The 16,305-nt window shown below is 42.8% G+C and overlaps 2 protein-coding genes across 2 annotated transcripts; one reads left to right on the top strand and one right to left on the bottom strand.

Annotated features, from left to right (window-relative positions):
• Positions 1-1,026: 1,026 nt before the first annotated feature.
• LOC103520537 (eukaryotic translation initiation factor 5B) lies at positions 1,027-6,820 on the top strand (the record flags this gene model as incomplete). Its single annotated transcript, XM_026831612.1, has 7 exons — positions 1,027-1,344; positions 2,275-2,327; positions 3,164-3,621; positions 3,750-3,998; positions 4,766-5,043; positions 5,353-5,788; positions 6,157-6,820. Coding segments are annotated over 7 exons (2,062 nt in total), but the record flags the coding sequence as incomplete, so codon positions are not given.
• A 3,449-nt stretch (positions 6,821-10,269) lies between these two features.
• Positions 10,270-15,858, bottom strand: LOC103520536 (G patch domain-containing protein 8-like). Its single transcript, XM_008485634.1, has 3 exons — positions 15,676-15,858; positions 10,914-12,761; positions 10,270-10,818 (listed from the first exon to the last, which is right to left on the bottom strand). Exons 1-3 carry the CDS (start codon positions 15,856-15,858, stop codon positions 10,270-10,272), a joined length of 2,580 nt encoding a protein of 859 aa, XP_008483856.1.
• Positions 15,859-16,305: the final 447 nt, after the last annotated feature.

Raw genomic sequence — 16,305 nt, 5'->3', positions numbered from 1 at the left:
CGCTTTATACTTACAGGGTGGGACTGAAAACTCCCCTCACCCTCGCGGCATGAATATGAGCTTGTACTTTTCACAGGAATTAGTTAACAAACAAAAGTCACCATCTTGACAAGATGGTAGTCAATCTTTCCACAGGCTACATTAGAAGAAAAGGAAAAAGCAGGATAAACACACTCATTAGTGGGTCATGATCATCCTTAAGCCTCTATTTACTGATCAGATTCATTAGCTTTGAGGTGCACTAACTTGATAAATATGGAGTTGAATGACAAGTGTAGATGTGTCAGTTGATGTTGACCCACTGGCATATATCCCATCAGAGTCTAGTTATTTAGGGGTCTCTGAAAATAAAGTAACATACTAAAAATATTGTCCTATAATTAGGATAATTGTAGGCTATTAACAGTTTTTAAGAGGTTTGATAGAGGGAACTGTGACTGCTAAGGTCTTATTATTCCAAAATCAGACAATTGAGTAGCTCCTTAATCGAGTAGCGACGTAACTTACCCGTATAAAATGATGATACGAGTAGATAGTAAAAGCACTTAGTAATCCTCTGATACCCACTAAAGTTGAGAAGAAGCTCTCTGCTTTACCACAAAGATTCATTTGATTTTTACTTTCTATTACCGTACTAATGTTTTTGATTTTATTTCAGGCGGTGTTCAACAAGAGAAGAGAGAAGATAGAGGAGAATCCTGAGGATGAGAAGACTGGAAATTTTGAAAAATTGGACTGGAAAACCGGGAAAAGTCAGGGAATTTTATTTTTCCATTTTGGTAGACACCTTGTAGTAAACGTTTATTTAAAATAAATGTAAAAAATCTTAAACCTAAACACCTGTGTGTGTGACTGTCTAAGTACATTACTGCTAAGGCTAGAACAGTGATGTGCCCCAACAGTCACCCTTCCAAATGGCAACCGTACACATCTTAATTTAACTTCACTGATCTTCTGGGGACTGTTGTGTTCAATCCACACCTCTTATTACACTGTGCTAATGATGTTCTCATTGTTTTGTTTCAGAAAATCAAAGAAGGGAGCAGGCAAGAAGGAGAAGAGTGCCGAGAATGGTGTCCCAGCTGAAGATCATAACGGGGGAGACGACGCCCCAGCCAGTACCTCCGAGACCAAACCAGCTGCCAAAGACAAGAAGAAAGATGCCAAGAAGGGCGGCGCTAAGGATGCTGCCCCGGCGGCCAAAACAAAGGGGCCCGGCAAGAAAACCCTGGCAGCCATGCAGGAAGCGTTGAAGAAAATCAAAGAGGAAGAAGAGGCCGCCAAGCGGGCAGAAGAAGAACGCATCCGACAAGAAGAGGAAGAAGAGAACAGAAGACTTGAACAGTAATCAAAGAGGAAGAAGAGGCCGCCAAGCGGGCAGAAGAAGAACGCATCCGACAAGAAGAGGAAGAAGAGAACAGAAGACTTGAACAGCGGCTCTTTAGCTGTCCTTTCTAATCTCATCTCTATGCAAATCACACAAAATTGTTATTCAAAACTTTGTAGGTACATATACATACCTACTTACCTATGTTATGTTATGAATCCAATTTTCATTTTATTTTTTAAAGGAAAAAAAATCACACTATGCCCAAAATGTAAATGACCGGTGTTCCTGTGTAGAAGTTGAGTACCTATTATTAAATTTCAGAGATGTGGTACTAGGTTGCTAGGGTCCTTACATCTACCATTTACCAAATATCTACCTTCTAACCTCTGCCTAAGTATATGAAAAAGGGTGAGTGAAATTCATTTCTGTAATAATCACGAGCGCAAGTTTTGGAGAAAAAATTCCTTCAATGGAAAAAAGAAATAATAATACTTTTTAAAACTGCTTGAATAAGTATTAAGTACCTACTTAATGGCAAGCTTTTGTGATTGAGAATGATCATTTGATGCATCTGAAATGAAAAACATAAAAGGCATTCTAAGTAAGTAGACTGTAGGTAAATAAATAAATTTTACCTATTTATTAGTCAAATAAGTAATAAATACAGTACCTACTTACTCAAGATTTGGTTAGAATGCCTCAAAATACCAGTCCCCTTACTGAAGAATTTAACAATCATATTTATGGACAAAACACTGGCATTCAAGTAAGAAGTGCCTAAACCTACTGAAGCATCCATTCCAATGTGATAGAATAAAGTTTACTTTAGTTTATACTGATTTCAGCCTGAGCATAATTATCATGAATAATTTTGATAAGGGCATCACCTGTAATGTTTTCTCCCTGCATAGGCTCATCATCTTCCTCTTCATTCATTGCCCCAGAATGTCCCTCGTATTCACTCTGACTCAACAACTGGTATCCGTTGTCTTCAACTGTTGACTCATCATCACTGTCTTGAACAACAAAATCTCTGCCATCCCTGTCCGATTGAGTAATTTGATCGTCAAAATTGGAGGGTGGTTCTGGAGACAGATTTCCAACCATTTTTGAGAGTTGGATGGGTTCCTTGATTTACCAACAAGGACTGATACAAGTGTAAATAATCAGACAAAGCTACTTTTAGAAATTAACAATAGGAATATACTTAGTGATTAATAGACAAATGGTAAGATAGTTTTCAAAGTGGGAGGCTTCCTTGGCCATACAACTCTGATGTTGTCTGTGTACTGTCTGTGTCTGCCTTTTTGGATCAAATAATTTGTAGGAGCTTTATTTTTGGCTGCAGATGAGCGTAGGTGGTATTGGTGATGATTAAAACCAAGCTAGATGTGATGTTAAGTCAAAGTTTCTCCCAAAAGGTACTTTTCTTTCGTTATCAGCGTTTTTGCTGTTATCTTATCAGAAACTGTAGAAACAAAAAATGCTCAGCAGCTGAGCAGTCAGCTGACGAAAAAAAAACCTGCTCAAAAGCGTTCCGTACTTTCTAAATTTAATTTTCCATGACATATTTCTGTGGCATACTTGACCTAATTTAGGGGCTTGAAACAAGGAACCAAGACCATTTCCGTCAAGTGAAAACCATTACTCTTCTTTTCTTTCCTAGAATTAACTGGTACCTACTTGACATGCTATCCCGTTCTCCTCGTTTACCGTAAAGTAATATGAATAGTAAACTTGTATGTATTACCTTAACCTCTCAAATATCTATGATCTTATTCAGACTGAGGGAGTAAAGGGACTTTTCAGTCTCATCCTAGTGGTATAAATGAGGTCTATTCTATTCTAATATAAATTTCTCATTTCTCCTCATCTCCGCAGGGAAAACCAAGATCCTGGACAAGCTCCGTCGTACCAACGTCCAAGATGGTGAGGCGGGGGGTATCACGCAGCAAATCGGCGCCACGAACGTTCCAGCCGATGCTATCCGAGAAAACACGAAGCACGTTCGGGGCCCTGGGGGCGAGGTGGGGGGCCCCGGGCCTCTAGAAATCCCCGGGTTACTCATTATCGACACCCCTGGCCACGAGAGTTTCTCAAACCTGAGGAACCGAGGCTCCTCCCTATGTGATATAGCTATCCTAGTAGTAGATATTATGCACGGGCTAGAACCGCAGACGATAGAGAGTATCAATATTCTCAAGTCTAAGAAGACGCCGTTCGTCGTGGCACTCAACAAGATAGACCGTCTCTATAACTGGAACACAATGAACAGGCGGGATGTGAGAGACATCATCAAATCCCAGGAGTCTAGCGTGCAGAGTGAGTTCGAGACGAGATTCAAGGAAGTCTGCATTCAGTTCTCGGAGCAGGGACTCAATGCGGCACTGTTCTATGAGAATCCAGGGATGTGAGAGACATCATCAAATCCCAGGAGTCTAGCGTGCAGAGTGAGTTCGAGACGAGATTCAAGGAAGTCTGCATTCAGTTCTCAGAGCAGGGACTCAATGCGGCACTGTTCTATGAGAATCCTGACCCGAAGACCTATGTGTCACTTGTCCCCACGTCTGCTATCACGGGGGAAGGCATGGGCAACCTCCTCGCTCTCATTGTCCAATATTGTCAGACGTTCCTCAAGAAGAGACTCATGTTTAAGAACGAACTGCAGGCGACTGTGCTGGAAGTCAAAGCTATTCCTGGGTTAGGAACTACGCTCTCATTGTCCAATATTGTCAGACGTTCCTCAAGAAGAGACTCATGTTTAAGAACGAACTGCAGGCGACTGTGCTGGAAGTCAAAGCGATCCCTGGGTTAGGAACGACTATTGATACCATCCTCTGGGTTCCTTGATTTACCAACAAGGACTGATACAAGTGTAAATAATCAGACAAAGCTACTTTTAGAAATTAACAATAGGAATATACTTTGTGATTAATAGACAAATGGTAAGATAGTTTTCAATGTGGGAGGCTTCCTTGGCCGTACAACTCTGATGTTGCCTGTGGCTACAAATGTACTGTCTGTGTCTGCCTTTTTGGATCAAATAATTTGTAGGAGCTTTATTTTTGGCTGCAGATGAGTGTAGGTGGTATTGGTGATGATTAAAACCAAGCTGGATGTGATGTCAAGTCAAAGTTTCTCCCAAAAGGTACTTTTCTTTCGTTATCAGCGTTTTTCGTTTTAGCTGTTATCAGAAACGGTAGAAACAAAAAATGCTCAGCAGTCAGCTGACAGTTCGCGGGTATTGGGGATGATTAAAACCAAGCTGGATGTGATGTTAAGTCAAAGTTTCTCCCAAAAGGTACTTTTCTTTCGTTATCAGCGTTTTCGCTCTTTCGCTGTTATCTTATCAGAAACTGTAGAAACAAAAAATGCTCAGCAGCTGAGCAGTCAGCTGACATCAAGAAGAGACTCATGTTTAAGAACGAACTGCAGGCGACTGTGCTGGAAGTCAAAGCTATTCCTGGGTTAGGAACGACTATTGATACCATCCTAGTGAATGGGACTCTTTATGAAGGAGACACTGTGGTATTAGCGGGTACAGACGGACCTATCGTTACTCAGATCAGATCCCTACTCATGCCCCAGCCTATGCAAGAGTTGAGAGTGAAGAATGCGTACGTTGAATACAAGAAGATCAAGGGTACCCAGGGTGTCAAGATAGCTGCTAAAGACTTGGAGAAGACGATCGCTGGGTTGAACCTCCGTGTAGCAACAGTTCGCATCAATCAGCTGATTGATTTGTTTACAAAAATGAAGATGGCACTCGCTACAATAGAAAATCAGGGGTCGGTAAACTGCGAATCACGGTCCTGTGCCTCACTTTTTCGAATTTCAAGTTTTTCCACTACTTTTAACCTCCGTGAGATTTTTAGGTTATGTTTATCTTGGTGAAGTTGCCCAGTATTTCATCAGACTTCTGATTCTGATAAAAAAAAAAAAAATACCTACCAGCATCTGGATTCTGGATTTTTTGGTGAAATTTCCTTTGAAGTTCGCAAGTTTTGAAAGTCCCGTGTAGCGAAGGATCAGGATGAGATAGATGATCTGTGTGATGAGGTGGCGAGGGAACTCAAATCCGCGCTGTCCACTATTAAACTACAAGAGCGAGGGGTGTATGTCCAAGCTTCCACGTTAGGATCGTTAGAGGCGCTGCTGGAATTCCTGAGGACATCGTCTATCCCGTACTCCAACATTCGCATCGGGCCTGTCGTCAAGAAGGACGTGATGCGAGCATCAATCATGTTGGAGCACGAGTCTCAGTATGCTACCATCCTGGCGTTTGATGTCAAGGTAGAGCGAGACGCCCAGGAACTGGCTGATTCCCTAGGGGTGAAAATCTTCCAGGCGGACATCATCTATCATCTGTTCGACAAGTTCACCGCGTACCGGGAGGAACTCAAAGCTAAGAAGCGTGAAGAGTTCAAACACATTGCCGTGTTCCCGTGCCGTCTGAAAGTGCTTCCTCAGTTTATATTCAATTCCCGCGACCCCATCGTGATGGGTGTCATGGTGGAAGCTGGGATAGTGAAAGAAGGCACTCCGCTCTGTGTCCCCAGCAGGGAATTCGTAGAGCTAGGTATTGTGACGAGCATAGAGAGCAATCACAAGACCTCATCTATCATCTGTTCGACAAGTTCACCGCGTACCGGGAGGAACTGAAAGCTAAGAAGCGAGAGGAGTTCAAACACATTGCCGTGTTTCCGTGCCGACTGAAAGTGCTTCCTCAGTTTATATTCAATTCCCGCGACCCCATCGTGATGGGTGTCATGGTGGAAGCTGGGATAGTAAAGGAAGGCACTCCGCTTTGTGTCCCCAGCAGAGAGTTCGTTGAGCTGGGCATTGTGACGAGCATAGAGAGCAATCACAAGACGGTCGAGTCTGCGAGGAAGGGCCAGGAGATTTGTATCAAGATTGAACCCATACCGGGCGAGGCGCCGAAAATGTTCGGGCGACATTTCGACGAGAACGATTTCCTAGTGAGCAAGATTTCCAGACAGAGTATTGACGCGTGTAAGGATTACTTCAGAGACGATCTGCAGAAGACGGACTGGCAACTGATGGTGGATCTGAAGAAGGTGTTCCAGATTTTGTAACCGGGAACCTGGCTTGTGGACTAGAGGTTTGAATGAGTGAGTTATTACAACTACTCTTTTCATTAGACTACCAAGGCCGGGGGCCACAAAGCGTGTTTAAACTCGGTTTAAGTTTGTTGCATTAAACAAGATTAACTCTCAGATTAAGCCATCTGATTGATTAATTTTTAAAAATTACAAAAAAATTAGCCAGATTGCTTAAACCGAGATAAAGTTTAAACGGAGTTTAAACTCACACTGTGGACCCGGACTAGTTAATTGAATGTTAAATTAATGCCAGACGCTAGTTAATGAGTCAGATCCTAAATCCCTACAAGAGTGAGTTACATAATTATATTAGGATCTGATAGCAACCTCCATGGCCGAGTGGGTATCACACTAGGCTTGCACGCAGGAGGTCCGGGTTCGATTCCCGGTGAAGCTGAGGTTTTTTTCGGCTCTGTGCTTGGAGTTCGGGGTGCACTCAGCCTCGTGAGGATAATTGAGTAGCTACTTTAATCAAGTAGCGGCCAGTGGCGGCATTACCAGAGTAAAAAAAATTATAGATATAAATGGTACAGGAGGCTCTTGGTAATGCTGTGATATCCACAAAAATTGTGAAGAAGCTCTCAGCTTCACCACAAATAAATCATGATATAGATTTTAAATATTAGGATCTGATTCATTGACTGAGTAGGTCACTGAAAAGAGTTGTTCGTTCCAACTCACTCACTTTTCAGTGCATAAAAAAACGTATTTTTTTGCAAAGTGATTCCTTTCAACTTGTACCCCAGAATATTGAGTAGGAAATGAAATTTCTAAAGCATTTGTTAAACAGGAGGGTCTTGAACAGCTACGACTCGAACAGGAGCGGAAGGAGAAGAAGAAGGCGAAAGAGAAGGAGCGCAAGGAGAGACTGAAAGCGGAAGGCAAACTGCTGACAGCCAAACAGAAAGCGGACCGAGCGCGTGCGCAGGCGACGCTGGAGATGCTGAAAGCGCAAGGACTTATCAATGTACCTGACGCAGGCGAGAAGAAACCTCGCCCGGGCACACGGGTGAAACCTAAGAAATCGAACAAGGGGGAAGACAAATCTAACAGAAAGCGGACCGAGCGCGTGCGCAGGCGACGCTGGAGATGCTGAAAGCGCAAGGACTTATCAATGTACCTGACGCAGGCGAGAAAAAACCTCGCCCGGGCACACGGGTGAAACCTAAGAAATCGAACAAGGGGGAAGACAAATCTGCAGACAGGAGGGCGTGGGTTCGATTCCAGCCGAAACATGGAATTTTATCATCATTTATTTGAAAATTAGACCACAATGAAGCTCTAAGGGTTAGGTGGTAGAGAACGCCTTTGGTGTTAACCTCACTCAGTGGTTACCTTTGAAAGAGTTTGTTATGGAGTCACCATGATTTTGTAGGTACCTGTTGTGATGTTATTGAGTATTTAGATGTATATTTTTTTTCTTCTTCCTGAATTATTTTTGATTTCAAAAGTAACTTCTGTTTTGCCCATGAATTTCTTGAACTCCTATCCTTCCTTCTACGTCTGTACTGTTCAAGTGTTCAATACTGTCTACTGTCCTGAGCTAAACTTTAGGAAATTTCTGTTATTGTAAAAATGTTTTAAAAAATGAATTAAATCCAAAAGGATTAACCAATCATTATCCAGGATTTGAATACACAGTATTAAATGCTGATCTCTGACTGGTGTATCATTTGGATTATTTTTATTTTATTTATTAGAATAATTCCATCTCAATAAACTTTGAGCTGAATCCTCCTCGTCTAAAACTTTAGCAAAACAGCTAAAGTTTGTGTAAAAATAGCTAAATTAAGAAGTGTGGCCACGACATGAGATATTTTTATGCCCATATACGTAACATAATAATGGACGTACCACTGCCTGACTTGAGTCTAGCGTTCACTGTATGGATGAGCTTCATAGGGAGTGGATCGTGTAACTCCTGATCTATTCTGTTTATACTCTCACTTGGACTTCTCTCTTCTCTGAAGGATTCTTCATGTCTTGATATACTCGACGTTTTCCTTTCCTTGCGATGCATTTTGCGACTCGTCTCTGTTTTGATCTTCTTCTCGTGTAGCTTGGCTTCAAGTTGATCATCTTCCATAGGACACAAGTATTTCTTGACAATATTCCAGATAGGCATGGGATCACTAGAGCAGCGGCTCAAATGATAGGAAGTAGCCACCACCAGGCCACAGTAGATGGAGAATAAGATGTGTTGGGAACTCTTTGGTTCCGAGAGACCTGCATAGGCAAAACCAAACAGGAGGAACACGGAGAGAAGACTACGGAAGACACAGAACACAGCGGACAGGACTGAACAGGTAGCGTTACCACCGAACATGTAGATGTCAATCTGTTCGAGGAAGTACATGAAACAGGTGTTCACCTGAGGGAACAAACCAAAGCTGAAGATGAGAGGGAAATAAAGCAGAAACGTGATCAAGCATTCCTTGGCTGTATTGATGAACTCCTTGGGATTACATTCGATGCTGTACAGAGAGAAGCTGCCCCACTCCTGCTTGTACTGTACACTGTAGTGGAACATAAGGACAAGGCCAGACACCACTATGAAATACACAGGACGACTGAAGATAATGATCTTGTTGAACCCATGCGTCGGGGAGCTCGCATCTGGCTGAACACTCTTCAACATAGAGTACTGACATCCAGCGATCACAAAACAAAAGATACCAGATTTTTAAATTTTTGTTATTGTATGCAATAGCTTTCTAGTCTTTGGTTGATATCTATTTTGCATCACAAATTAATAGTTCTTTCTAATATTGTCCCAATAAGAAGCAGTTTTGATTGTGAAAATTACTTGATGTAGAAAAGTGTATTACTGAAAATTTGGGGGCTGCAGAAATGTCAGTGTTCCTTCACATGCGCTTTTCACTGCTGTTTTTCTTCCTGTTGTTTTCTTTGGAACAAAGTCCTCTTGTTCTTGGTGACTTCAGAATTTCTGCACTTCCTGACTCTTCATTTTGGCAAGTAAATGTAAGTACTACTTTCAAATCTGAAAAGAAACAAAAGACATGAAGTTAGGACCTTCCATTTTTTACACAGGGTACCCATCATAATAAAACCTGACTTTTGACATGGGACTAGCAATAATTTAGATTGTCACCTTCCAACCTAGTAAGATTTGAGGAGTGCACTCCTGATTTGTGATTTGTAACCTACACAGGGTAAACATTGTCCTAGAGTCTAGGACCTAGTCTTTTTTTTTTTTAGTCATACGGAATTTCTCTATGGACTGGCAGCGGTGTGGTAGCGCCATTACGTCCAAAGTTGACTCGAAAAAAAGTGACATACTAAAATACGGCTATTTACTTGGTTTTCTTTAGCTTACCAATATAGATAAAATCTAAACAAGCTTGACCAAAGCTAGTTAGTTAAGGCCAAAACAAAAAACCACATTTATCCCTTCTTTCAAAGAGACATTGTAATTATTATCTACTTAGAATTAAACACACCTTTCTATCTTTCTCTCTCCTCCCTCCATCTCATATCTCTCATTGTCTTTTTTTTTAGTCATACGGAATTTCTCTATGGACTGGCAGCGGTGTGGTAGCGCCATTACGTCCAAAGTTGACTCGAAAAAAATTGACATACTAAAATACGGCTATTTACTTGGTTTTCTTTAGATTACCAATATAGATAAAATCTAAACAAGCTTGGCCAAAGCTAGTTAGTTTAGGCCAAAACAAAAAACCACATTTATCCCTTCTTTCAAAGAGACTTTGGAATTATTATCTACTTAGAATTAAACACACCTTTCTATCTTTCTGTCTCCTCCCTCCGTCTCATATCTCTCTCTGACATTTCCTTTCAGTCTCTCTCTGACTCTCTGCATTGTCCTTCACTCTCACGCTTGAGTCTAGCGTTCACTGTATGGATGAGCTTCATAGGGAGTGGATCGTGTAACTCCTGATCTATTCTGTTTATACTCTCACTAGGACTTCTCTCTTCTCTGAAGGATTCTTCATGTCTTGATATACTCGATGTTTTCCTCTCCTTCCGATGCATTTTGCGACTCGTCTCTGCTTTGATCTTCTTCTCGTGTAGCTTGGCTTCAAGTTGATCATCTTCCATAGGACACAAGTATTTCTTGACAATATTCCAGATAGGCATGGGATCACTAGAGCAGCGGCTCAAATGATAGGAAGTAGCCACCACCAGGCCACAGTAGATGGAGAATAAGATGTGTTGGGAACTCTTTGGTTCCGAGAGACCTGCATAGGCAAAACCAAACAGGAGGAACACGGAGAGAAGACTACGGAAGACACAGAACACAGCGGACAGGACTGAACAGGTAGCGTTACCACCGAACATGTAGATGTCAATCTGTTCGAGGAAGTACATGAAACAGGTGTTCACCTGAGGGAACAAACCAAAACTGAAGATGAGAGGGAAATAAAGCAGAAACGTGATCAAGCATTCCTTGGCTGTATTGATGAACTCCTTGGGATTACACGCCAGTCCAATTCAAAGTCCACGGAAGATGACAAGGGCTTCTCTTTCTCATCTCCTCGTATGGACTCTGAACTCTGATGTGTACTTGACGCCGGCAGTGTCTTGCCTTGCGTTCTATCATACACTTCACACGAAGCTTCTGCGACATGCTCACCAGAGTGCATACTAGGCGAGGACTTTTGAGATAGTTTGGAGAGGTTACTCAAGGATCGTTTCGGTCTCTCGTCCACATATTCCACCCCTGGTTCAGGACCTTCTCTTTGGTGTTTCTTCACATCACAGCCAGAGTTGACACTAGGACTAGAACTCTTCCTGCTCCCTCCCACACTGGTGACATCAATGTTAGGCAGAGATCCTACAGGACTTGTCTGTATGATCATACTAGGCGAAGTCTCCTTGACATGTCGTACTATACCACTTTTTGTCTCCGAGTCTATACTATCAAATGATCCTATATCATAGGAGGCACTATGCTTGTCACTCTTCTGTTTTTCAGAGATGCTATCATACGAGTACTTACTCTTGTCACTATTACTATTCATCGAGTCTTGTTTACACAGGGGTTTAGCGTTGTTCTGATTATAGCTATGCGTCCTATCCACACTACACATGGAGATGGATGTGATTGCACTCTTTTTCCTCAGCAGAGGAGATTTACTCTCTTCAACCTCATCTTCTTCTTCTTCCTCCTCCTCGTCCTCCTCTTCATTCTCTTTCTCTACTTGTTGTACATGGAAGCGGCCTGATGTCTGCGCCTGTTCATTCTTCTCTACGATAGGATACACAACTATTTCCGATCCTCCACCAGTACTCTTGTTCAGTCTTTTGTTTTTATTCCCCGGGCCCGAGGCGAAGCTAAAGTCCCGCGCAAACTCCTTCATATTCCGATGATGTATGTTCCCACTGGATGAAGCCTGTTGACTCCCAGGCTCGGCGCTACCCTCGCGATGTCGCCACTGATTGTTGTTATTCCAGAACACCAGACCCTTGTCCCGGCCCTGTCCCGTGATAGCACCTGGAGGGGGGTTGGATAGCTCAAACGCACTGGATGTGGTGGATGTGGACGGGATTGTCTTCAGATATTCTTCCTCTTCCTCCCGTCGCTTCTGTTGATTGGAGAAGAACACATCGATGCTATTGGACCGCTGTTCTGTTTTCTTCCGGCTTCTCTCCGAGGCTCCCCCGGAGGCTTTGTGTCTACTCTTGCTCGGGATATTAGAACTGCTTGCTATATTAGAACTACTCCCTACAGCCTCTGCGCCGGTACTAGAACAGAACTCCTCACTCGTCCCCGGACTCATCTGCTTATCTGTTACATTGTCACTCTGTACATTATCCTTATTACCCTGGCTCTGACTAGTCCCTGCTCTCAACTCCTCTCCACTCTCCTCCTCATTACTTGTACTATTCTTCCTATGCACATCCACCTTGTAGTTCGTCGAGTTGACGACAGGTGGCGGCTTGGTCTCCTCTGTATACTGCAGACTATCCTCTTCATCCTGCACTCCACTAGGTGACTTCATATCCTGTAACTCTATCACCTCAGGGACCGCGCCGGCGTTATTGTTCGTATCCGCGCTATTTAGCGCCTGGAGGAAGCGCGAGTTATTCGTCAGTCCACTGGTCGCGCTAAGCGCGCCCCCGCTCGTGTTGTCCTCAAGGATACACTCAGTTGTGTCGAAGAGACGGTGGAGTTTGAGGTTCATAATCTTGATCAACCCGATGAGGGTGCTTACAAAGACAACATAGCCGGTCCAGATATACACAGAGGAGACGGTGATGTAAAAGTAGATTATAAGGGGAAGACAGAACAGTAGGAGCCATAAGTACAGATGGAAGGTGTTACACTAGAGTTTTTTTTTTTTTTTTTTCAACAGAGGGAACTGTAACTGCTATGGTCTTATCATCCCAAAAGTCAAGAGAGAAGGAAGACAGGATAGGAAAGCCAGCCGTTCCGAGAACGAACATGATCCCATCAGGATAAAATCCGCCCCAGGCGGGAATCAAACCTACAGCCTATCACTCACAAGGCAAGCTAACTAGGCTGGCAATGTAGGTCTGATTATTGAAGAGAGAAGGAGAATAGGATAGGAGAAAGCAAGCCGTTCTAAGCACAAACCTTGTCTGTCTAGGTCCTAGACTCTAGGACAATGTTTACCCTGTGTAGGTTACAAATCACAAATCAGGAGTGCACTCCTCAAATCTAATTAGGTTGGAAGGTGACAATCTAAATTATTGCTAGTCCCATGTCAAAAGTCAGGTTTTATTATGATGGGTACCCTATGTAAAAAATGGAAGGTCCTAACTTCATGTCTTTTGTTTCTTTTCAGATTTGAAAATAGTACTTACATTTACTTGCCAAAATGAAGAGTCAGGAAGTGCAGAAATTCTGAAGTCACCAAGAACAAGAGGAATTCGTTCCAAAGAAAACAACAGGAAGAAAAACAGCAGTGAAAAGCGCATGTGAAGGAACACTGACACTTCTGCAGTCCCCAAAATTTCAGTAATACACTTTTCTACATCAAGTAATTTTCACAATCAACACTGCTTCTTATGGGGACAATATTAGAAAGAACTATTAATTTGTGATGCAAAATAGATATCAACCAAAGACTAGAAAGCTATTGCATACATACAATAACAAAAATTTAAAAATCCGGAGTACCTACTAAATTATAAACATGACTACATACTACATGCCATAGTAGAAGATATGACTAATTTGGGTACCCACATATAAAGAAATAGCTAAATTTCCACGTTGCCAATTGGGTTTTTGTGTGATCCTTATTGGCGTTTCCAAGTTGTCCCCCTTCAAGTGAACCAAAGTAGCAGAAACATTTCCCTGTAGCAGTGAGGTTTAAAAATCAAACGCAAGTAATTTTCACAATCAACACTGCTTCTTATGGGGACAATATTAGAAAGAACTATTAATTTGTGATGCAAAATAGATATCAACCAACCAAAGACTAGAAAGCTATTGCATACAATAACAAAAATTTAAAAATCCGGAGTACCTACTAAATTATGAACATGTCTGCGAGACCAAAGGGTTTAGGAATTTTATTTTCACAGCAAACGCAACCAAACGATCCCTTTCAAACCTCTTACCAGCCTAATTAGCTTGGTTGGCAGCTCGTCTGCCTTGTAAGCGCTAGGCTGCGAGTTCGATTTCCCCCAGGGGCTGATTAGGTATATCCTGAACGAATAAGGTTCGCTCTCGGAACGGTGACCTAGCGCTTATGACTAATTTGGGTACCCACATATAAAGAAATAGCTAAATTTCCACGTTGCCAATTGGGTTTTTGTGTGATCCTTATTGGCGTTTCTACATTGTCCCCCTTCAAGTGAACCAAAGTAGCAGAAACATTTCCCAGTAGCAGTGAGGTTTAAAAATCAAATGCTTTCCTCTTTTGAATGCATTTTCCTGTCTTGCTGAGAGCGAGAAAAGGTTTAACCCGCGTGTCTTTCATACCTACCTACTATGGGTTCACAGATTTCCCTTCCTAAAGAAACAGCAAAGGTTGAGTGCGAAGGGCATCCACTCGTAAAATTTGTAGCCAAAACCAAATGTCAGCCCAAAGCAGTCACCCTAGTAAGGGCTGATTGAGAGGCTGACGATAAACGTCAACCCCGTCTGTACACGGGAAAAGGCGAAGAATGAAGAATTTGTTCTGTTTGTGCCATGCCAATCTTACCTGTCAGAGATGTCTTTTCTCCACCTGGATGTTTCCCAATCCAGGCTTAATTGATCATTGATACTCTAAGCAATGCTTCCAGAGGGTCCGGTTCCGCTGTTTTTCAGGGCCAAGGCCGTCTCTTCCAGATCCCTAAGTGCAGCGTCCATTTTAGTTTAGAACTATTGCACTTACCAAACAGGGCCAAAGTTTCGCTATTTCGGGCTATACAAGGAAAAAGCTCGAAAGGAGATCGCTCTTCTCACGACTTTACCTATAGCCCAGGTCGATAGGTAGGTAATTCATGCAGAGAGGTTCGATAGGTAGGTAATTCATGAGGAAAAATTGTCCGCGGGCCGGGTCTCGAGAAATGTACGGTTCGGCCGTTATTTAAGGTCAAAGTTTTGGAGACGCTCAAGAAAAGGTTGCTGTTCTCAGGACTTTAGATTTCGGACCAAATTCACATGATTGAATAGGGAACAAGTACCACCATATAGGAACACAGAAAGAGCGGCCCTTCCCTCTAATGATTGAATAGGGAAGAAGTACCACTATGTAGGGAGGCAGAAAGAACGGTCCTAGCCTCTAATGATCGAATAGGGAAGAAAGTATCACTACTCGTATATAGGACCCCCTTTTAGCCCTATGTTCATCCCTGCAAGACTGTCTGGCTGGGGGACGTTGAACAGGGAGTATACCAGCCTGAATTTCCCTTGCTAAAGAAATAGCAAAGGTTGAGTGCGAAGGGCATCCACTCGTAAAATTTGTAGCCAAAACCAAATGTCAGCCCAAAGCAATCACCCTAGTTAGGGGTGATTGAGAGGCTGACGAAAAACGCCAACCCCGTCTGTACACGGGAAAAGGCGAAGAATGAATAATTTGTTCTCTTTGTGCCATGTCAATCTTACCTGTCAGAGATGTCTCTTCTCCACCTGGATGTTTCCCAATCCAGGCTTAATTGATCATTGATACTCTAAGCAATGCTTCCAGAGGGTCCGGTTCCGCTGTTCTTCAGGGCCAAGGCCGTCCTCTTCCAGATCCCTTAAGTGCAGCGTCCATTTTAGTTTAGGACTATTGCACTTACCAAACAGGGCCAAAGTTTTTGATAGTAACGCTTGGGCTCCTGGGTCTGCTGGACAGGCGTCTCCAGGGAGTCCATGAAATTGAACCGGTTCTGAAGAACATTGACCAGTTCCAAGTCATTCTCCAGGAGGTTACTAGGGGACTCGCTGAATATCACGCGGAGTGTAGAGTTCATCTGATTCATATTCATATGACGATGGAGTCGGCTATGAGGGAGATCCAATATTGTCAGACGTTCCTCAAGAAGAGACTCATGTTTAAGAACGAACTGCAGGCGACTGTGCTGGAAGTCAAAGCTATTCCTGGGTTAGGAACGACTATTGATACGATCCTCGTGAATGGGACTCTTTATGAAGGAGACACTGTTGTATTAGCGGGTACAGACGGACCTATCGTTACTCAGATCAGATCCCTACTCATGCCCCAGCCCATGCAGGAGCTGAGAGTGAAGAATGCGTACGTTGAATATAAGAAGATTAAGGGTACCCAGGGTGTGAAGATAGCTGCTAAAGACTTGGAGAAGACGATCGCTGGGTTGAACCTCCGTGTAGCGAAGGATCAGGATGAGATAGATGATCTGTGTGATGAGGTGGCGAGGGAACTCAAATCCGCGCTGTCCACTATTAAACTA

The sequence above is a fragment of the Diaphorina citri genome, unplaced genomic scaffold (assembly GCF_000475195.1).
Source record: "Diaphorina citri unplaced genomic scaffold, Diaci psyllid genome assembly version 1.1 scaffold3749, whole genome shotgun sequence".
Taxonomy (NCBI): domain Eukaryota; kingdom Metazoa; phylum Arthropoda; class Insecta; order Hemiptera; family Psyllidae; genus Diaphorina; species Diaphorina citri.
Note: the sequence above shows the minus strand (reverse complement) of the source record. Positions and strands in the feature narration are given on the sequence as shown.

Bases quoted from the DNA above. Each gene is read 5' to 3' on its own strand.
- LOC103520536 (XM_008485634.1), bottom strand. From the start codon at position 15,858: ATGAATCAGATGAACTCTACACTCCGCGTGATATTCAGCGAGTCCCCT. The intron at 12,762-15,675 runs GTAAGTGCAATA...AAAAAACTCTAG, and splicing joins AAAAACTTTGGCCCTGTTTG to TGTAACACCTTCCATCTGTA. The intron at 10,819-10,913 runs GTAATCCCAAGG...TTGTTCCCTCAG, and splicing joins ACTTTGAATTGGACTGGCGT to GTGAACACCTGTTTCATGTA.